General features: G+C 39.2%; 3 protein-coding genes across 5 annotated transcripts; 2 read left to right on the forward strand and 1 right to left on the reverse strand.

The window, feature by feature from the left end:
* Positions 1-1,012: 1,012 nt before the first annotated feature.
* LOC135488640 (protein OSCP1-like) lies at positions 1,013-7,078 on the forward strand. Its single transcript, XM_064773285.1, has 10 exons — positions 1,013-1,233; positions 1,438-1,592; positions 1,772-1,939; positions 2,685-2,765; positions 3,895-3,998; positions 4,280-4,405; positions 4,782-4,860; positions 5,073-5,215; positions 5,383-5,455; positions 5,619-7,078. Exons 1-10 carry the CDS (start codon positions 1,122-1,124, stop codon positions 5,718-5,720), a joined length of 1,143 nt encoding a protein of 380 aa, XP_064629355.1. The 5' UTR covers positions 1,013-1,121; the 3' UTR covers positions 5,721-7,078.
* Positions 7,079-7,633: 555 nt separating this feature from the next.
* Positions 7,634-18,402, forward strand: LOC135488170 (Na(+)/citrate cotransporter-like). 3 transcript variants are annotated; one of them, XM_064772648.1, is made up of 15 exons: positions 7,634-7,717; positions 8,531-8,758; positions 9,513-9,662; positions 9,945-10,060; positions 10,484-10,635; positions 14,177-14,234; positions 14,534-14,695; positions 15,017-15,139; positions 15,392-15,478; positions 16,003-16,134; positions 16,443-16,519; positions 16,747-16,868; positions 17,181-17,342; positions 17,618-17,755; positions 17,948-18,402. In XM_064772648.1, the coding sequence occupies exons 2-15, from the start codon at positions 8,597-8,599 to the stop codon at positions 18,095-18,097; spliced, it is 1,791 nt and encodes a 596-aa protein (XP_064628718.1). In that variant the 5' UTR covers positions 7,634-7,717; positions 8,531-8,596; the 3' UTR covers positions 18,098-18,402. The 3 variants fall into 3 exon arrangements, with proteins under 3 accessions (XP_064628718.1, XP_064628719.1, XP_064628717.1); XM_064772649.1 differs by having other exon boundaries at positions 7,684-7,717; positions 8,537-8,758; XM_064772647.1 differs by lacking the exon at positions 7,634-7,717 and adding an exon at positions 8,248-8,338.
* A 193-nt stretch (positions 18,403-18,595) lies between these two features.
* On the reverse strand, positions 18,596-20,724 carry LOC135488171 (pre-mRNA-splicing factor SYF2-like). The gene is made up of 7 exons (XM_064772650.1): positions 20,708-20,724; positions 20,449-20,529; positions 20,163-20,288; positions 19,948-20,065; positions 19,520-19,610; positions 19,316-19,414; positions 18,596-19,135 (listed from the first exon to the last, which is right to left on the reverse strand). Exons 1-7 carry the CDS (start codon positions 20,720-20,722, stop codon positions 18,970-18,972), a joined length of 696 nt encoding a protein of 231 aa, XP_064628720.1. The 5' UTR covers positions 20,723-20,724; the 3' UTR covers positions 18,596-18,969.
* Positions 20,725-20,771: the final 47 nt, after the last annotated feature.

The raw sequence follows: 20,771 nt of genomic DNA on the forward strand, positions 1-20,771 counted from the left end.
CGTGTAATTCATACACCCAGTCACTGGAGTGAAGACTGAAGACCTGCCACCTCAGTTACAACTATAGCCGCAGACGATGAATTCATTTCGCATTTAAAAACCTTTCTTTAAATCTTATTTGCATGTCATATTTTTATCCTCCGCTAATAGCTGTAATTAGCTGAGCTGGGACAAGAGACAAAGGCTGATGATATGTCGTTTTGGATTGAAACGGGATGCAAATTAAGTTACGGTACAGACTCTGGGCTATTTCGTCCCTGTCCGCAGGCGTGAGGTATTTTGGTGAGGAAGGTGCATTTGGTGTCGTTTGGTAAGTGCATAAATCTAACTTTTCGAGAGTGTCCCCCACGCTGAGAGACGGAAGGACAAGAGACAAAGCCTGATGATATGGCAACTTTTATTGGGCAAGTATATAATATCTACTACAAAACTTAGAATTAGTGGCCGGCATGCGGAATCAGAAAAGGCTGACCGTAAATTGCTGCACGTGAAGATAGTGTAGTGTGTTAATCGAACTTGTTGGGAGTGATCCGCACACTTATTGACCGAAGGACAAGAGACGAAGGTTATGATATGACAACATTTATTTGGCAAGTACATACATATGAATAATGCAAAACTTGGAATACAATAACACAACGTTGATACTGCTGACTCCGCTTGAGCAAGCGTGTCAAGGGATCAGATGTTGGGTCAGTGCGCATGCGGGCGGGGCATGGGATGGAGGGTGGTGCACTGCGAGTGTCGATAAGGATGGGGGGGGGGGCAAAGGCAAATGACAAAAGCATAATAACAATTGAACAATGTACAAGTCGTAAGGAACCGTGACCGCTTTCAAGGTGGCAAGAACTGATTGCTGACCAAAACAATGATATATTCTGTTAACACCAATGGAGCATTCTCTTTTACGCGATTTCGATTTGATCAAATTTTGAGATGCCCCCTCAAAACTTACACGGCCTTTGTGGCGGGTAGTTCGTTCGAAGCTTATGTGTAACAACAACGCCGACAATCCTCCTGGAAACTTTGACATATTCTAGGAATTTGTAGTGAAAAATCGCTGCAAAGCCTGTGTTCTTGCCGACATTTATTCTATTTGTGTACATCTGTTGATAGCTAAGATGTCATTAAAGACATTGCCACTGTTGTTCATCAACCTGGGAGGAGAGATGATGTACATTTTGGACCAAAGATTGCGTGCTCAAAACATTCCTCAAGAAAAAGCTAAGAAAGGTAGGCGAAAATTGTCCCCGAAAAGATTAGTACCATGTTATGATATATCTTTACTGGTGGAGTAATAGGAGGAGCAAGGGGGTTTATTTAGCCACCTTCAGGTTACTAATATACACAGGAAGGACACTGACTGGGTCATGTCAGACTTGATCAACTCCTCAAGTCAACTAAAATGATAAATTTACTGAAGACAATTTTTTCCAGTTGTCCATGACATAGTCGGCACAATGTTCAACAAGCGGTTTATGGAAGAGCTGTTCAAACCGCAGGAGCTCTATTCCAAAAAGGCGATGAGGACTGTGTTTGACAGGCTAGCACATGCATCCATCATGAGGCTAAATGCAGCCAGCATGGATAAGGTACGGTATAGCACCTACTTTTTACTGCAGTTCTGACATTTCTTCCTAGCAAAGTATTTCTGTGTAAACTATCACTCGGGTGATAGAAAATGAAGAAACAATTGATTCACAGCATATACTGCTGTCCAAGCCAACAATAAATTCTTGAACCGACTGTAAATATTTTATTACTATTGCAGTTATATGACCTCATGACCATGGCTTTCAAGTACCAAGTATCCCTCAGTCTTCAACCCAAAGACATCCTCCTAGTTACTCTCAATCACATGGATGCCATACATAGCTTTGTAGAGGACAACCCTCCTACCAAACAACTAGTGGATAATGTGTACAGACTTGTGCTCCAAGTAAGTTGCGGTGTTTTCCTCCACAAATTTTCTATTTGCTAAGTTGAGTATGCTAATTAAAAAATGATTGCAGTGAATAACGTCATACATGTCATATCATAGCCATTGATTGCCAATTACCAAATGAGCCTGCTTGGCAACATTATGCTAGACCATTGTCCTTTTAATCGATGTTTTGTTCTGAAAATAGATTGCAAATCAGTCAATAGTTTACAACTACCAATATACTATAAGTATCGTAAGTTCATAAATAATTTACGAAAATTGATACTTTCGGCAAGATTATGCCCTATTTCATGTACATGTATTTCACCTCTCAATAACCAATTTTTTAAATCAATGGACTAATATATCATCGGTATGATGATAAACCTGTTCTATAATGTGGTTTGGTGTATTCTTATCCAAATCCAAATTCTATAAAGGTCTGAATTGATAAAACCACTGAGTGAATATAAAGAACAGCATTATTTACTTCTTACCTTAGCAATATTGTTGGTCTATTATTGAGCATTGTGTTATGCTTTTAGATGATTGGTGTGCGCCATTAATAATAAATGGAAACACTTTTATATACAGATACATTTAGCATCAATAACCCTATAATTAGAGGTTTATATCGGAAAATGAGCGCTTGCTGTTTTTAAGAATGGCAGGCAGGCTCTTTGAATTGGGGTTTGGATGCTACAGATGTACATTTTGTACTTACTACAGCAAATAATATCTTGTGTTTGACATTTTCCAGAATTATGGTGCCTTATCCCATGGCGAATTCCTGCTGGTACGACAGACACTTCTAAACTTTTTCCAAGACATGCATATACGAGTAAGTCTTAGAAGTGGTATTGTATAAATCAGGGCTCCTGCCTGGGGATACCCTTATCTGGCAGAAACCCTGGAAATAATCTGCGTAGATACAAATCTATACGTTTGTTTGCAGGTCTGAGGTGTGCTGAATGAGCACGCTATACAGTTGAATGAGAATGAAAAGTCTATCACAGTCGGCCTGTTCTGTCTATTTACCTTGGCAACTAATGCAGTTGGTCCATTAAATTGAAGTATTTACTCAACAATCCTCCACGCACAATTAAGACAAAGTGGGTTCTATTAACCCATGAGAGAGCCGTTCCCCTGACTATTGCCATATTGGTATTCATTAAACATGATAGATGTCTGAAACTTTAATGCTTTTCAGTACGTTGTTTACTGGTTGCCAAGGTAATGTAGTAATTCATTGAGACCTATGACAGAGTGTGTCTTTTTTTAGATGTGTCCCTAGAGTAATTATTTTACCAAAGCATGGCCAATCATGGCATGCTATGCTTATCAATATCATATACAATGCATCAGTTTATTACATTTCTTACCAAATCATGTCTTATCGAGCCGCAGGGAGATCGTGTTAATCAGGAAAGCATCGCTAAGCAACCAATAAACAATGTTATAACCAGATTGGTGTTTATCGTGGGCAAATAATGCCAACAGGCTGACATTGATTACACTACCGATTAATCTTCCGATAAAAATTGACAGGTATTTCATTGATTTGTGGAAGAAATTCGTCCCAGACTCAAATAGCCTGACTTGTTGTATGGAAATGAACAATTGCGCAGCACAGTCGCCATGGCCACAAGAGAATTAAGGAAACTAAACAATGGAAATGGCATTTGGGGAACCCTCAAATTCGTCTGGCATTTTATTTTATGGTTGTGCGGGAGAAAAAGTATGAAAGCTAGTTATGTAATTGCATATTCTAAATTATTCTGTATACAGGTTAGGCATCATTTATTACTTCAGTCTGATAATTTGGACTTCCGCATTTCATAAATGAGGGGGACCAAGATTGGTTGATTGGCCCCCACTGATTGATAATAATAAACCCAAAAAATGCATTATTATCACCAAATTATTCTTAAATAATTAACATTTTTGAAAATACATAATTTCTTTTTTAGGTGTCAATATTTTTAAAGGACAAAGTTCAGAATTCAAACGGTAGATTTGCTATTCCCACATTTGGTCCAGTGCCGTGGAGCTCAGAGGTCCCTGGGACCATTAGGTAATCATCAACTCATGAGAGTGGCTCACAGATTCAAGTGGCCTGTCTGATCTTGGGTTTTAAAGCTATAGATAGATCAAGTGCCAATGGGGCATGCAGTCAGTGGGTCAAAGCACCCTTCTAATTTATAAGGTGGCAAATAGACAGTGGTGTATTGGTTGCACATGCCATGCCAATTCTTTACAGTCAGCAAGTTAGTATTAGTCTTGAAACCCCATAAAAAATCCTCCTAACTATTGACACCAAGACAGCTGTGCTGAACATATTTCTTGATATTTCAGGATATTTAACAATGGTGAACAAGTGAAGACAACCAACTTCAGATGCAACACAAAATATATCAATGTTCCAAAGGAGCCATCATTTGACATGAGGGGAGATCGCGTCTCGAAACTTGGAACAAATATGTAGGTCTACATTGTCTTGCTAAATAGCTGTTGTATCTTGCTATTGTCGTGTCCTTTCCAGGTCAACAGTCTTCTCCGGGTTCCTTTTATTCTACCTTGTCTATCTGGCGGTGTCCAGTGCAAACATAGAGAGAAATTCTGGAGTTCTTCATCCTCAAGACATTGTTTTGATGAAATGAACAGTATTTGGGAGATTTGGCATTGCGTGTAGAAAAAGAACGAAAATTCCTGAATTCTGCCTATGGCCTCCAAGTCATCAGTGACAGCAGGTTTGCCTTGTAAAAGCTATCTTACAATAACGAAAACTTGTACATTATGTCTCCTACCTCATGATGTAGGTATTGATATATGGATGACATGCCTTTTCCAATTGTAGGTATTCCGTAGCAAGACCCCTTGAGGCCACAGTAATAAGTGCATATAAAGGAAGCACATCGACCATAGGATCAGATCTGGTATGTTTGATAATGAGATAGAGATTCAAATTTTTTAATAACAACATCATACATTCGAAAATATATTCCAAAAATCGCAGGAGAGATTTCTTCAATAAAAGTTTGAACATCTTTGATTCCAAAAATTGCTAATATTTTTAGGCTTAGGTTTAATAGTATTCCTTGACTGAGTGATAAAAACTATTAATGTACATTTTCTACATGTATTGCAGGATTCTCATAATCCAAATCCAAACAGTAAAGCACAGCTAGATCTCCTGTCTCATCTGATTGGTGGTGGAGGCGGGAAAGGACAAAAGAAGGGTGGCAAGGCCGAGTTCCGAGTAAATCTCTTCAACACAGACGCGGAAGAAGAGTAAGTGCCCAAACTGGAACACAAGACTTGCCGCTGTCACTTGAGCCACTACTTAATAATTCAAAGGGTTTCTGTTGTGATCCATACAGTGTTTTATTAGCTACATGCTATGGTTGATGACAAATTTGTTACTTATAAATCTTGCTTACACGTATTTCATTTTGCAGGGAAGCAGCAGCAACCCGTCCAACTTTAGTGGAAGATCCTGGATCAAAAGTGATAAAGATAGATGCATCAAAGGTATTCATTACACTTATTATTATCTTGGGTCTAGTCGTGAGTTCGTCTAGCAGACGGATAGTCTCTTTTATCATCATCGACCGGCATCTCACCATCTCACTTCTCTGATTTTCCGATTTGCTGGTCTTTCCTTTGATACAGAAAATGCACATCTATATTTCAGAAAAAGCGAAGTGATGAACTTAATCGAATAATGGGAGAATTAACTGTAGATGATAATGGACAAGACGAGGATGATCTACTAGACCTAATGGACAAAGCTTGAGAAAGAGAAACATTAGGCATAAAATATTTCAAATAATTCAGATACCCACACACTGGCACAATGTCAAAACAGGACAGTGTGTTCCATACACAAAGAAGCAAGGAAGTTTAAAGTGTGAAAAGAGACCTTCTCTGCAACAATCGTTGAATATGACTGCAAAAATCCCCAGTGTGGAAGTAAAAAGACATATATGTATATACACTAGAAGCCCTAGAAGTAGACTTTAAGGACATTGCTTAGCTTCATAAAGTTGCTTCATTGACATTTTTTGATGGCCTGGTTCCTGATAGGCTAGAATAATTCCTTCCATATAAAGTCAGTTGACTTACACTTAGCTGCAACAGCTATTTCACTTTGTTGTCAGTATTAGAAAGTATTGTTAGTTGTGGAGAATGATGAGTTGGAAAAGTTGGGACAATTTTCGTCACTGATGTTATTGGCACTGTGATTCAGGTGCCAGAATGAAGGTCATAAACACTGAAGCATTCCAAAAATTGCGTAACGCTACCAAATACAGTAAAATCTTTTGCCTCCTGCTTGAACGCCTATAATTGTGGAAATTACATTGTAGATTTTCTCCTCATTTTGTAGAGTAGAAAAAATTTAATTACCTTGTGCAATAGGATTATGTTTCTCTTAGATTTCTGTTGCAGACAGAGTGTTTTATTGTGCTTTTTGGTTGTACTAAAATCTGTTGTGTTTGTTGGCTAATATCCCAGAAAACAATCAGGGGTGACAGTCGGTAAAAACTTTTAAGTGACTGGATGTGAGTATTTTGTCATTGCTGTCGAATCAAGCTCCATTACCTTAGCTTAAAGGTTGACCATGTTAACTGATGCATCCCTGATGCAAACAGTTGTATGGGTGTCAATTGAATAATTGTTTAAGTCTAAGAAATGAAAGAACAACATTATTGCACACCAAATGGGGAAAGAAATGATATTATAACTGACACCCAGTGCTACCTTTGAGTAGGACTTCATGTTTGTTTGTAGGTTTGTTTGTTAAATTTTGTACCTGATGTGATATTTAGCTTTCCACTCACCATGCACTGAAAAATGTCGCAAATAGTTGAACTAGGCCTAACTACACACTTCTGGATTCATCTGGATGACATTGCAAATTTGGTAGGTTTAATCTTAATCAACAATGATTTTAATTGAATTTTGTTTTGGTTGTGGAGAAACCTGTAATTGAAACATGTACTACCTTCCCGGCTTTCAACAATTTTGACATTTTTCAGGTTGCTCATGGTGAAATAAAACTGTGATCTCACCTACCTATGCTGTTGATTAAGTGTATATAGTATTAGAAGAGAAATAAATGTTTATAGATAATTGGTAAATCAGGAAATAGCAGATCTTGTGTTCAATGTTATTTATTATATCCGTTTTGTGGCTTCAAAGCTTTCCAAATGACTTTGAGAGAATTCACTTGAGCTCAGATTGTGGAACTGCAGGAGTGAGGCCCCAACTTTCCACCAGGTGGCTCTTTGTATTACATCTGTGGAAATTCTAGCTGATACCACAAAGGAATAAGACTGAAAAGGGCCCTCTTGAGACAGGCTGGTGCTGGAGGAGCGAGTTCAAATTATTTTCACCAAGGGTCATGGCATTGAAAAGGGTGACTCGCTGAAACCATAAAGAAATAGTAATGTAAAGGAATACTCGGACTCTAAAAAACTCCCGTTTTCGACTGCCATCTCTCCCCAAGCATGCTGAAAGACATCTGAAATATCAGCCATCTGGTAGGCCTACAAGAATGTCTGACCTGCAAGTGAACCAAAATGTTAGTCTTGTACTAAGCCAGATCATTGAACTGCTCTACCCTGGGGACAATATAACACGACACTGCTTTGGAAATGGCCATTTGTCATGATTGTTGATAACACGTGATATTGATATACTACAATATTGACTATCAAGGCCTGTATGGCCCTTCTTCGTCTCTCATTGGACTGATTCACCTAGAGTTGTCTACTAGCGGGACAAAGAAAGGTAAGCGATCATTATAATGGCCATCGCTTTTACCCCATGAGCTTGCTGAGTTGTTTAAAAGAAGCTTTTCATTAACTTTGCGGGCGTTAACTTTAACTTGGCGTTATCGGAAGCGATAACGCCAAGTAAAGTTATAACGCCAAGTTAACACCAAGTTTGTGACACACTTGTTTTGAACAACCAGACCTTGTTACGACACTAACGTTAGAGTAGTATCTAATTGACCTTGTAGTATCTGACAAAATTTGTTGGTGATCGCTGTCATTTGGAAATGAACAGCTTGTGGTTGAAGCAATCAAGTTCTCAGACTTTGCTTGAATTACACTCCGGACGCAGTTGACCGGCCTTGTCCTGTCGCCTGGTATGATCAGGATGACGAAATGGACTGCATGGGAGTCTAGCGTGGCTGTGAAGTGATCAAAATATGAATAATGCAGATGACTGTACCATCTGGTTTCCGACGGAAATTCATTCACTGAATTTATGAAGTCCCAGCTATACCGGTACCAATACTGACGACGGATAACACCTGTAATAGTGTTCAACACTAAAAGTTATAAAATGTATACCGCACTGTATTCATCGGATAGTATTTTAAAAGACCAAACGCAAGGGAAAATGGTATGTTCTGTCCATTCCATGTATTCTGTGTCATCATGAAAGATATACATGTTCTTGCAGCTCACCCCGCAGTGTCGTGCCCTATAGTCCGGTCTTTAAAAACCAAAAGATACAGTTCATTAAAACTATGCGTGAGGTGCAATCATGCTTATGCCGCATCCCGAGGGTTTTACAGGGTTTTACTCATTTTAGTTTCAGAAAGCACCTAAATACCAAGAAGTTTCTCTCTCGGACTCTGACATAGTGTCATACGGCACAATGTCCAAGTACGAGGTGGCGGACAACGCAGCGGGTGAGAAAGAGCAACTGGAGGAGACAGGGCAGTCGACGGGACGGAATGTCTTGGCGTATTGGAGGAGCTACATCATTCTTCTGACGCCACTAGTACTCCTACCATTTCCTATAATATGGCAGTCATCAGTAAGTAGATATGGCGATCTCAGTGACAGTCACAACCTTCCGTTCTTTACATCAGTCTTAATCAAAAAGAACACCTGGTAAAAGAATCTTAATCACTTAGTTCACGCTATACGGTGCATGGCGTCTTTCACATCAATGATAACATCGGCATTCGATTCAATACCCATTCAAGATAATTAAGACTTAATTTGAGAACTTGAGCGTCTTCCAGACGATATCCCTCTTTCAACGTTTACCTGGTATTTCGCTCAATAGAACTGTCATACCATATAATGTCAATCTTTACTCTTCTCAAGATCATAGACTGGGTTATATGTGAAAAAGCACAACAAATCTAAAGGTCTATGTATTGAGAGTATACATTAAATCGTACATCTTCATGCAACAAAAGATTCATTTTTGTGAGAATGCGTCTTGTCAGTTAACAGCCTGTGATACAATATTCCCGGCGGGTCTTTTCAATATAGTTCAGTGCCAACGATCAATCTTGTCTTTGCTTGCCTATAGTTTTGAAGTCAACGATCTTTCAGACTTTCATGGTTGAGGAAACTGAAAGGCTGTTGAATCGTCCGAAAATAATTCTTTGATTAAGTTTGGAGCATAGTCCGGAAATGCACAGAAGGATGACGTCTTCATTCATAGAGAATGTAAATTGTGGCAATATAATTTGCACATGTTCTCTTGCTATAGATACAGACACTATGGACACTTGCTATAGACATAGAACTTTACTTTCACTTTACTTTACTTTCAGATAATGCGGTGTGCTTACATGATGGCTGTGATGGCCGTCTACTGGGTGACAGAAGCGCTCCCACTTGCGGTGACATCACTGATACCAGTCATCGCAGCACCATTGCTTGACATCATGCCCTCATCGAAGGTCTGCCACCTTTATACCAATGTAAGCATTTATTCGGCTCCCTGACTCTTAAAATCAATCAAGCTACATAATTTGCGATTGGGCTATAGGACGCTTTTCCCCTGAAGAAGTCCGCTATCAAAAGAGACAATGAAGTTAAGAGGGATGTTACTTGATCATGTTAATGGAGCTTTGGTAGCAACAACATGTATCCATGAAATTGCACGACTTTGTGATGTCTCATCGTCATTGTATATTGGCATACCCGTCCAAGCTTTAACTGTTGGTATTAAAAATATAACATTCTTAAGCTTTATCTTCCAGGACACCATCATGTTATTCATTGGCGGGCTGATGGTGGCTGTCTGCGTGGAGCACTGGAACCTCCACAAACGGATTGCTCTCGGGGTTCTCCTCCTTGTTGGATCAACCCCTCAATGGTAAAACCAAGTTTCTTGTCATTCTTTAAGGCTACAACAAGCCATACGAAATAAAGGCGACTGCTGTACCAACTAGCCATTAGGCTCGACCACTCCTAAAGCCCCTTCGCCACAGAAATATACTATTAGGCGTTTAACGCGTCGAATGTCACCCATATGCATGGCCTTTTATATTTCATTCCGTGTTGCCAACGGACGCATGCCCCTGATGGGCGTTTTAGATTGTAGTTGGTGTACTGAAAAAAAGATTTTTTAGAGCCATATCAACCTTTTGAAACGAAGGCAGTGTGGTGTCTAACATTTTTACCGCTATTGGCCATTTGCAAATCCGGAAAGCAAACGAATTGTTGTTTCTTGACAATAATGAACAGTTTAGTGTAAATTTCCATGACCCTAATCTGCAAGTGTTTGGTTTTCTTATAGGGTTATGCTTGGTTTCATGGCGTCCACTTGGTTCCTATCCATGTGGATCAGTAACACGGCAACTACAGCCATGATGATCCCCATAGTCACTACCGTGGTTACCGAGATGAGAAAAGGCGAAGAAAGCCCTGATGCAAGTCTTATCGATGAGGGTGAGACTATTGTGCCTGTGGATCATTACTGGGAGTGGCAGTTTCATATGTCAATCCTAAAAAGTGTCCGCCGTTGTGACGGATAAAAGGGACAAGTTGGGAATGAGATCTGCTGGTTTTTCTTACGAAAATAGTCTCCAGCCCAACTGAACTGTGACTCCTTCGACAGGGTCCATGCAAATCATTAAGCTGTGATGAACCGTGCATTTGAGCCGGATATGTAACGGTAGGCTTGCATGAAATTTGCAATCCATGCCCGAAACTGCTTCACAAAAATCCCATTGCAATATCGCAGTCTGTGGACAGAGTTTATTGTCGAGGTTGGTTGGTCCTCAGGACTGCGATATTTTGCAACTCCTGTAGTGCACCTGCGCGTACGGTGGCCCATTAGGGACATCATGTTTTTTTTTAGATTCAAATACGATTTTTTTTTCTCGAATTTTCTCCACGGAATTAAGTATTTTCTCCACGGAATTAAGTATTTTCTCCACGGAAATAAATACTTTTCTCCACGGAAATAACATTTATCTCCACGGAAATAACATTTATCTCCACGGAAATAAATACTTTTCTCCACGGAAATAAATACTTTTCTCCACGGAAATAACATTTATCTCCACGGAAATAACATTTATCTCCACGGAAATAAATACTTTTCTCCACGGAAATAAATATTTTTCTCCACGGAAATAACATTTATCTCCACGGAAATAAATACTTTTCTCCACGGAAATAAATACTTTTCTCCACGGAAATAACATTTATCTCCACGGAAATAAATACTTTTCTCCACGGAAATAAATACTTTTCTCCACGGAAATAACATTTATCTCCACGGAAATAACATTTATCTCCACGGAAATAAATACTTTTCTCCACGGAAATAAATATTTTTCTCCACGGAAATAACATTTATCTCCACGGAAATAAATACTTTTCTCCACGGAAATAAATACTTTTCTCCACGGAAATAACATTTATCTCCACGGAAATAAATACTTTTCTCCACGGAAATAAATACTTTTCTCCACGGAAATAACATTTATCTCCACGGAAATAACATTTATCTCCACGGAAATAAATACTTTTCTCCACGGAAATAAATACTTTTCTCCACGGAATTAAGTATTTTCTCCACGGAAATAACATTTATCTCCACGGAAATAAATACTTTTCTCCACGGAAATAAATACTTTTCTCCACGGAAATAACATTTATCTCCACGGAAATAACATTTATCTCCACGGAAATAAATACTTTTCTCCACGGAAATAAATATTTTTCTCCACGGAAATAACATTTATCTCCACGGAAATAAATACTTTTCTCCACGGAAATAAATACTTTTCTCCACGGAAATAACATTTATCTCCACGGAAATAAATACTTTTCTCCACGGAAATAAATACTTTTCTCCACGGAAATAACATTTATCTCCACGGAAATAACATTTATCTCCACGGAAATAAATACTTTTCTCCACGGAAATAAATATTTTTCTCCACGGAAATAACATTTATCTCCACGGAAATAAATACTTTTCTCCACGGAAATAAATACTTTTCTCCACGGAAATAACATTTATCTCCACGGAAATAAATACTTTTCTCCACGGAAATAAATACTTTTCTCCACGGAAATAACATTTATCTCCACGGAAATAACATTTATCTCCACGGAAATAAATACTTTTCTCCACGGAAATAAATACTTTTCTCCACGGAATTAAGTATTTTCTCCGCGGAAATAACATTTATCTCCACGGAAATAAATACTTTTCTCCACGGAAATAAATACTTTTCTCCACGGAATTAAGTATTTTCTCCGCGGAAATAACATTTATCTCCACGGAAATAAATACTTTTCTCCACGGAAATAAATACTTTTCTCCACGGAATTAAGTATTTTCTCCGCGGAAATAACATTTATCTCCACGGAAATAAATACTTTTCTCCACGGAAATAAATACTTTTCTCCACGGAATTAAGTATTTTCTCCGCGGAAATAAATAATTGATTCCGCTGATATGATTGGTCCTGCATTTTAGAGGACGAGGTCAAGGTGAAACTATTAACCCTTAAACCCCAACCTTGCGGTAGGCTCGGGAACCAAGCTGTACAGGCGCTGCCCGCTGGAACACGAGGCCGCTTGTCAATCCCGTTTGACATTGTCAGATCTGACTATACGTGTATAGTGTTGGCATGAAGACTGTGGAAGATGTAAGTAACACGATGATTGTCAGATTTGATACGTTTTGAATCATAAAAATGCAGTTGGTAGCATCTTTGTAGAGTGGCCTAGTATCAGTGAAGAAAACGGTACGTGGAGACCCACTGCCGATGTTATGTATAGCTAGCTACTGCGCGCGATAGCTAGCTATACATAACATCGGCAGTGGGTCTCCACGTACCGTTTTCTTCACTGATACTAGGCCACTCTACAAAGATGCTACCAACTGCATTTTTATGATTCAAAACGTATCAAATCTGACAATCATCGTGTTACTTACATCTTCCACAGTCTTCATGCCAACACTATACACGTATAGTCAGATCTGACAATGTCAAACGGGATTGACAAGCGGCCTCGTGTTCCAGCGGGCAGCGCCTGTACAGCTTGGTTCCCGAGCCTACCGCAAGGTTGGGGTTTAAGGGTTAATAGTTTCACCTTGACCTCGTCCTCTAAAATGCAGGACCAATCATATCAGCGGAATCAATTATTTATTTCCGCGGAGAAAATACTTAATTCCGTGGAGAAAAGTATTTATTTCCGTGGAGAAAAGTATTTATTTCCGTGGAGATAAATGTTATTTCCGCGGAGAAAATACTTAATTCCGTGGAGAAAAGTATTTATTTCCGTGGAGAAAAGTATTTATTTCCGTGGAGATAAATGTTATTTCCGTGGAGATAAATGTTATTTCCGTGGAGAAAAGTATTTATTTCCGTGGAGAAAAGTATTTATTTCCGTGGAGATAAATGTTATTTCCGTGGAGAAAAGTATTTATTTCCGTGGAGAAAAGTATTTATTTCCGTGGAGATAAATGTTATTTCCGTGGAGAAAAGTATTTATTTCCGTGGAGAAAAGTATTTATTTCCGTGGAGATAAATGTTATTTCCGTGGAGAAAAATATTTATTTCCGTGGAGAAAAGTATTTATTTCCGTGGAGATAAATTTTATTTCCGTGGAGATAAATGTTATTTCCGTGGAGAAAAGTATTTATTTCCGTGGAGAAAAGTATTTATTTCCGTGGAGATAAATGTTATTTCCGTGGAGATAAATGTTATTTCCGTGGAGAAAAGTATTTATTTCCGTGGAGAAAAGTATTTATTTCCGTGGAGATAAATGTTATTTCCGTGGAGATAAATGTTATTTCCGTGGAGAAAAGTATTTATTTCCGTGGAGAAAATACTTAATTCCGTGGAGAAAATACTTAATTCCGTGGAGAAAATTCGAGAAAAAAAAATCGTATTTGAATCTAAAAAAAAACATGATGTCCCTAATGGGCCACCGTATGCGCGAGCTTGCTATTTCTTTTTTTCAGAAATCGACGAGGGAGAAATAGCTTTAGAGAACCGAGGTTACGCGCCTGATGAAGAAGAGTAAGTTCAATAATAATGATGTGAAGTAACGTCATTTTACATGTACCCAGGTTGGGCTGTCTTTACTTGATTCGGAAAGTAGGAAAAAAACCATTCCCATGCGAATTCTCAAATCGAGGTTAACTCCGTGTCCGGTCAAGTTGCCGAGGAAGATATAATTCGAGCATATCTTCTCTCCTTTCAGTCCACCTACATGTAACCAGGCCTTCGAAAATGGATTACCATCGCCTTCTAGACTGTTCACTTGATGGATTCTGTTATGCTGATATATATAATCATGTCTCTTTTTCTTGTTCCAGGAACAGCACCGTCCAAGCTCCAGAAAGTAGCAAGAAAGTTGATCAATACGTGCAGATCAGCAAAATGATGAGTCTCAGTGTGTGTTATGCGGCGAACTGTGGCGGCATCGCGACGCTCACAGGGACACCGCCGAATCTTGTCCTCAAGGGACAACTTGATGTGTTCGTATTGTCACACGTATCTCTCATTAAAAGCTTAAATAAAATGGTTTCGGTTCCGCGAGGGACCGGTGATATCATTTCGAAATACAACTGAACTTATGGATGTGAATCTTGAGTAATTTTGTAATGATTTTGCGATCAGAGCCCGGTTGCTCAATCGGCGTTATCAGTAACGTTGGCGTTAAGTCCTTATGCTATTCTGTAAATGAAATTTACTGAAGGAGATATAGTTGTGCTGTAATGCGTGCGTTTGTCTCTAATGCCCATGCGGTGAGCAACTCAGCCCAGGTTTATTGAGCGTTTCTCGTTCCTTTCTCACAGGTTGTTCGGTGACGAACATGGCATCAGCTTTAGCTCTTGGATGGCCTTTGGCTTCCCTGTGTCCATAATCTCACTCCTTTTTGGCTGGATGTGGTTGCTTGTCTTATTCATTGGATGCAGGGGGTAAGACCGCTGTTTTAAGATTTCGTATTGTAAAGGACTCACAAAAGCGTTTTCCTGCTTGTGGCAGTTATCTATAGACGATGGCGTCAAGAATGGCCCACGAGTTTCTCATATCCTATGATGGAACCATGGAGATAGGATGGAACCAATAGCCATGACCAAGTGTAGTCTAAACTTGTTAAGCTTGAGAATGGGAAGAATACAATGTGGTAAGATGCAAATATATTTAATGTATTCATGTTGTATTTAAAGGACGTTCTTGAATTGCTGCAAAAGGAAATCTGGATCAGCCGTCAAAGCCATATTCAGAGCGGAATATAAAAAGCTTGGTCGATGGAGGTAAGACGACGACACCATTTCTTGTCTGCAATATACCCGACCAGTCATCAACAGTCTTGTGTCCGTTAGTGCTCACGAAGTTTGGTTCTCTGACTGTGTTAAAAAAATTGTATTATGCCAGTTGCTTGTTGTGATAAAACTTACTGAGGGTGTCTTGCTTGAGCTAGGCTTGTAGTCTCAACCTCATCTTACAAGACTTGCTTGCTTTACCACCGTCCCCTGTGATTGTTCTCTCTATCGATGTACACCAGTTGCTCTCCATCAGACTGGGTCTCCAAAGCCATTCGGAAAAAATCCGCAGCTCGAAATAGATAACTTTTACCACCAGGTGCGGGTTTGCCGTCTGAACATGGCTGTAGAGACCAATAGGTGTATAAAAAGATATTCTGTGGTGCAGATATTTCAGTAAGTAAGCTTACATGGCTACAATGGATAATGGATGGAAAGAACAATCACTGTGGACTGTGGCTTTACCACTCAAAACATGTCAGATTCATGTCACTTCCACAACATTTTATCTTCAGTTCGGCGGAGATTACGGTCCTCACCCTCTTTATTATCCTGGCATTGTTGTGGTTTTTCAAATCGCCGGGATTTCCTGGATGGGCATCCATTTTCGAACACCCCGATCCGGTTGACGAATGCAAGACGATACGGTAAGTTAAAGGGTGATTAGAATTACATGTAATTAGAAGGAGATCTCGGCGAATCTGTGTGTCATTTGAAAATTTTGATAAACGCATAGTCCACAGTCCAATGATGTTCACGCATTGGAATTTATTTTGTTTGAAGGAAAGTTCACCTTACCGATTGATTTCCCCATGACTGGCTTGTGCCATCTTTTAACCCGTCAAGAACTGATCTCTATTTTCCATTCATTCAAAGTAGTCTTATGAGGACAAAGTCACAACCAGAAGGTTGTGATGAGATCACATTAAAAATGTGTCTCTATCTTGCTTTCCAGATACGTCTCTGATGCAACTGCTGCAATCGGGGTGGCAATCATTCTTTTCATGATTCCCTCACAACTCCCAAATTGTCGTAAGTACCAGAGACCAGTGTTACAATTTCAAATGTCCCCCAGTAAAAGTGTCCGTCCCTATCTAAAATATTGTGGTGGCAGATTAAGGTATGTTTCCATAGGGCAACACTGATCATCGAATTTGGCTGACCTAATCTATTTTGTATTAGACTCATTCCGGATGTTGCACTTGGCCAGCTAACTATTGTTTCATGAAAGAATAATTCTGTTAAATTATTTTAACCAGGTGATAAATATTTGAAAGCGCCAGTCCCAAATCTCCTGAATTGGGAGATCATCACCCATAAACTTCCATGGAACATTGTCCTCCTTCTTGGCGGTGGATTTGCTTTAGCTGAATCGTCCAAGGTATAGTCTTTGGCAACTTTTATTGGCAAGCTACAGTCATAGATTACTGCCGAGTGTGGATCTTTCTGACAGAAAAGAAATTTGAAGAATTGACAGTGATGAATTGGCTAACTCACTGTTATGAAATACAGAAGTCTGCTGCATACAGTTACATGTAGTATTAAAACATTTAGTTTTCAGTCATTTGTATGCGACTTTGCACTTTATCCAGGTCCACCTAAGTACTGTGTCTTTTTACAGACCTGAAGTCTAATAACTATGGAGATGTGATCCGATGGTAGGCAAAGATGATCAAACTTGTCTCCTTTCCAGGTGTCTGGACTCTCCGCCTGGGTTGGCCAACAGCTCCAGGCCCTTGAAGTGTTACCAACCCCAGTGATTGTCCTTCTCATCAGCACTATCATTGCCTGCCTGACAGAGGTGACCAGCAATACAGCTACTGCTTCACTCATGTTAGGCATAGTAGCAGAACTGGTAAATATCTCAACACCTCAACATTTGATTTTCAGTATTTGCACCAAAAAGACTTCATAAGCGGGAAGTTTGCTGAAGGTTTTCTTCTAATTTCATGATCTGAAACCTGCATTATGAAAGCGTAAGATATGTCATGGTCCCTACAAAAGAGGCGTCATTTTATCTCAGGGTCCTTGGAGATCAACGGGAAATACTTGGTGTCCTTTAACTCTGTTGAGGAGCGAGGCACATGCAAGAGAGTGTGCTCAAGTTACATTCCCGATTTGTTTTTTCAGGCAAAAAATCTCGGCCTGAACCCACTCATTCTCATGTTGCCAACAACAGTGTCGGCATCCTTCGCTTTCATGTTGCCAGTAGCAACACCACCAAATGCTATTGTGTTTGCCTATGGAAATATCCGCATCAAAGATATGGTATGTATGAAGAAGATGGCAACATGAAGAAAACATTGTGCCTTTTCCAAGAATGCATAAGGTCAAGCCATCAAACTGTAGTGAAAAATCAAACCTTGACAAAGTCTTACCACCATGGGCACCAAAAGTAAACTGTAGAATCATACGATTTATAACAGATGGCTCTCTAAAGTCAAACCCTTTCCATTTCAGATGATTGCTGGCATCGTCATGAATATATTCTGCATTCTGCTTGTAACGCTGGGCGTCAACACCTGGGGCATGGCATACTTTCACCTGGACAAATTTCCTGCATGGGCGAATGGGACAGTGGCACCAATCAACTGCACAAGCAGGGTATGAAAAAGGAATAGGCCGATAGGAAAAAAGTGAACCGACTGATTTTCGTAGCCCCACATGCCGGCTTCACTACTGTTCTTCCATCTTCCTATTTTGAACCCTTTCACTGCAGGTGACATGCTATGCATTTCCTGCACATGTCCCCATGACAGGCATGCGACGTGCACAGCAAGTCATGCCCTACATACTAATATTTCAATGTACAAATCGCCCTTTACAACTTACATTTATAAATAATTGTTTGCTTTATTAGCATTATAAGAAACCTACCATGTAATGAATAACCAGTTTATATGACTCTATTTTTGTAAATAAATGAAATATAAATTAAAATTGTAAACTTCTTCACTCTCAGAACAAAGGACCTAGTTCATGCCCAGACCAACAGGCAAGGGCTGACAGACTTGCGGATAATGCTTTTGGCTGTCACATTTGGATGTCTAAGTTTCTGTCACCGTAGTTAGTGGATCTGTCACTAATGAAATAACATGAAGGATCATGTATTAGTATTTACCAATTCATTTATTACAGTACTTTATATACATTACATAAACACCATCGATTATTTAATTTTTACACAAGTTGCTCACAAAGGACTGGTTTGAGAAAACCAGTCGACACAGCAAGTTCTGCCTAAATCCTTCTTATAATAAGACTTATAGAAATACTTCTACATATGAAGTATTTTGTGATGAACTGGACATTGTTTTAGTGCAAATCAAGACCCATATGTGTCCAAAATAGCACTAACTATCCCAAATATCAAATAATCGAAATGTCTGCCGTGTGGACAACGTAATTCTCTGAGCACAGACAGAGTTGCTCAGTTGAATTCCCATACCACTCGGGTAGAGTTTGAAGTTCACACAGAACATCTATACAGCAGTTCCTCTTTCAAGATTCTGTTTTATCTCTGTTGTGTATGTTCCATAGAATCGTTCCAGTTTCTTGTTGAACCTCATGTTTCTCTCATTGATGTAGTCGATATCAGCTTCCTCATCAAAGCCACGCCTTCGACTGAATTTGCTCCGTTTGTCAATCCTGAAAATGGGAAAAGTATTTGTAAAGCGAGACAATTTCTATCCACAGTTTATGGAAATACTTCTAGGACAAAAGTTTCACCTTTAGAACAGCGTTCATAATGAGTTTTTTAATCATAGGAAGTCACAACACTTAGATCAACTAAAGGTTTCTAACCAGTTATTCAGGTCGGAGACTTACTGTTTTTCCAGGTCACCAACCATCCTGTCAATGGCGTCTGGCGTGTCCTTGTGACCCCCTACCAAAGTATCAACAGTTGGGTAGAATGCTTCATCACCTCTGCAATGGAAAATAAATGGGTAAAGATGTCAGTCAACCATGAGTAACTTCCATACAACGTCTTAGTAGATTAAGAGAGTAAATATTGAGGAAGTTTTAACTTACTTTTTCTCTCTTTCTATTTCATAGTCTGTCATATTCGGTTTGATCTGTTTCGTCAATCTCTGGTACTGACGGGCTGTAGCTGCTTCATAGTCTGCAAGAAAAATTGCCCTCACAAGAATAATGAAACTGTTCACAAAGGTGGCACATGCACCCAAAGTGATGAATATATTGTGTGAACTGTTCTAAATTTGCTTTATCCAAACGTAACAAAACATTAAATTAGCTGTTGTTGAGATTGAAAACTAAAATACGAGACTGGCCAAAGTGGTAAAGGTTTAAAGCTTTCTTTGACTGAGGAAATGCTGTCATAAATTAGTGTTTCTCTCCAAACCACACAACAAAGACTAAAGAGTTAGGTGACTTTTCATTGGTTTCCATTTTTTCCTTAGAGCAAATGAGTATAGGGCAGTTTAACCATTTGTTCGTACCTGAAAATCCAATGTCTGGATTCTTCTTCTTCTTCATTCTGTCCCAACGTTCAGCCTGGTCTGCACCAACATCCAGGAGTTTCACTCTGTCATAATCTTCGCCCTTTGATACGGCCTCCTAGAAAGGATAGACAAATCAAGAATTGAAATACTGAAGGGCTAAGGTGGGAAGATTTTTAAAAAGAAACATTTTTGTGCCAATTTGAAAAACAAACCTTTCTTTTCTTCTCATCTTCCTCTTCCCACTCAACTCGCTTCCGCTTTGCTTCATGATTCTTGGGAAGATTCTTCCGTCTATCTTCTTCCACAACTTCCTTGTGATTCAGCTTCCTGGCTTCATTCTGGAAAAAGAGGATCTACATTTAGGAAAGGTTGTACTTTTTTATCTAATTTCGAATGATTATCATAAGATATCTTTGGAGCTATGTGTCACATAAAACAAACAAGATCTTATAATAAAGGCCAGCCAAAAGTTTGTGATTGAATTTGAATTAAACATACCCTTCTCAGCTGAAGCTCACGAAGTCGACTCAGCTTGTTACTTCGACTCCCAGCTGTCCCAGTTCCTGACGATGTTGGATTCTGTAATGAAAATTAACTTGACAATGACATAAAAATTGTGGTCACACCATATCAATTTGAAGTGTTCTCCCGAATAAATATAGATTAATCTTCGGATACAGATAGTTTTCAACTTCATTGAAATATTCGATCAACTAATTTTATGCGTTTTATTTCAGAAATTTGAGAACAAACGTACAGAGGAAGCCATCATGTTGTTTATCTTTACATTTATAAACTGGCACGATCCCCTCCGCATTAGC

The sequence above is a fragment of the Lineus longissimus genome, chromosome 5 (assembly GCF_910592395.1).
Source record: "Lineus longissimus chromosome 5, tnLinLong1.2, whole genome shotgun sequence".
Lineage (NCBI taxonomy): Eukaryota > Metazoa > Nemertea > Pilidiophora > Heteronemertea > Lineidae > Lineus > Lineus longissimus.

What these genes read in the sequence shown, in the direction of transcription:
- LOC135488640 (XM_064773285.1), top strand. Translation starts at nt 1,122, where the DNA reads ATGTCATTAAAGACATTGCCACTGTTGTTCATCAACCTGGGAGGAGAG. An exon ending in TCGAAACTTGGAACAAATAT is followed by an intron (nt 4,406 to 4,781) that starts GTAGGTCTACAT and finishes TTCCAATTGTAG; the next exon opens with GTATTCCGTAGCAAGACCCC. An exon ending in TAAAGATAGATGCATCAAAG is followed by an intron (nt 5,456 to 5,618) that starts GTATTCATTACA and finishes TCTATATTTCAG; the next exon opens with AAAAAGCGAAGTGATGAACT.
- LOC135488170 (XM_064772647.1), top strand. Translation starts at nt 8,279, where the DNA reads ATGTATACCGCACTGTATTCATCGGATAGTATTTTAAAAGACCAAACG. An exon ending in CTATAATATGGCAGTCATCA is followed by an intron (nt 8,759 to 9,512) that starts GTAAGTAGATAT and finishes CTTTACTTTCAG; the next exon opens with ATAATGCGGTGTGCTTACAT. An exon ending in TACGCGCCTGATGAAGAAGA is followed by an intron (nt 14,235 to 14,533) that starts GTAAGTTCAATA and finishes TTCTTGTTCCAG; the next exon opens with GAACAGCACCGTCCAAGCTC.
- LOC135488171 (XM_064772650.1), bottom strand. An exon ending in AAGATGAGAAGAAAAGAAAG is followed by an intron (nt 20,066 to 20,162) that starts GTTTGTTTTTCA and finishes TATCCTTTCTAG; the next exon opens with GAGGCCGTATCAAAGGGCGA. An exon ending in TCCAGACATTGGATTTTCAG is followed by an intron (nt 19,611 to 19,947) that starts GTACGAACAAAT and finishes TTTTTCTTGCAG; the next exon opens with ACTATGAAGCAGCTACAGCC.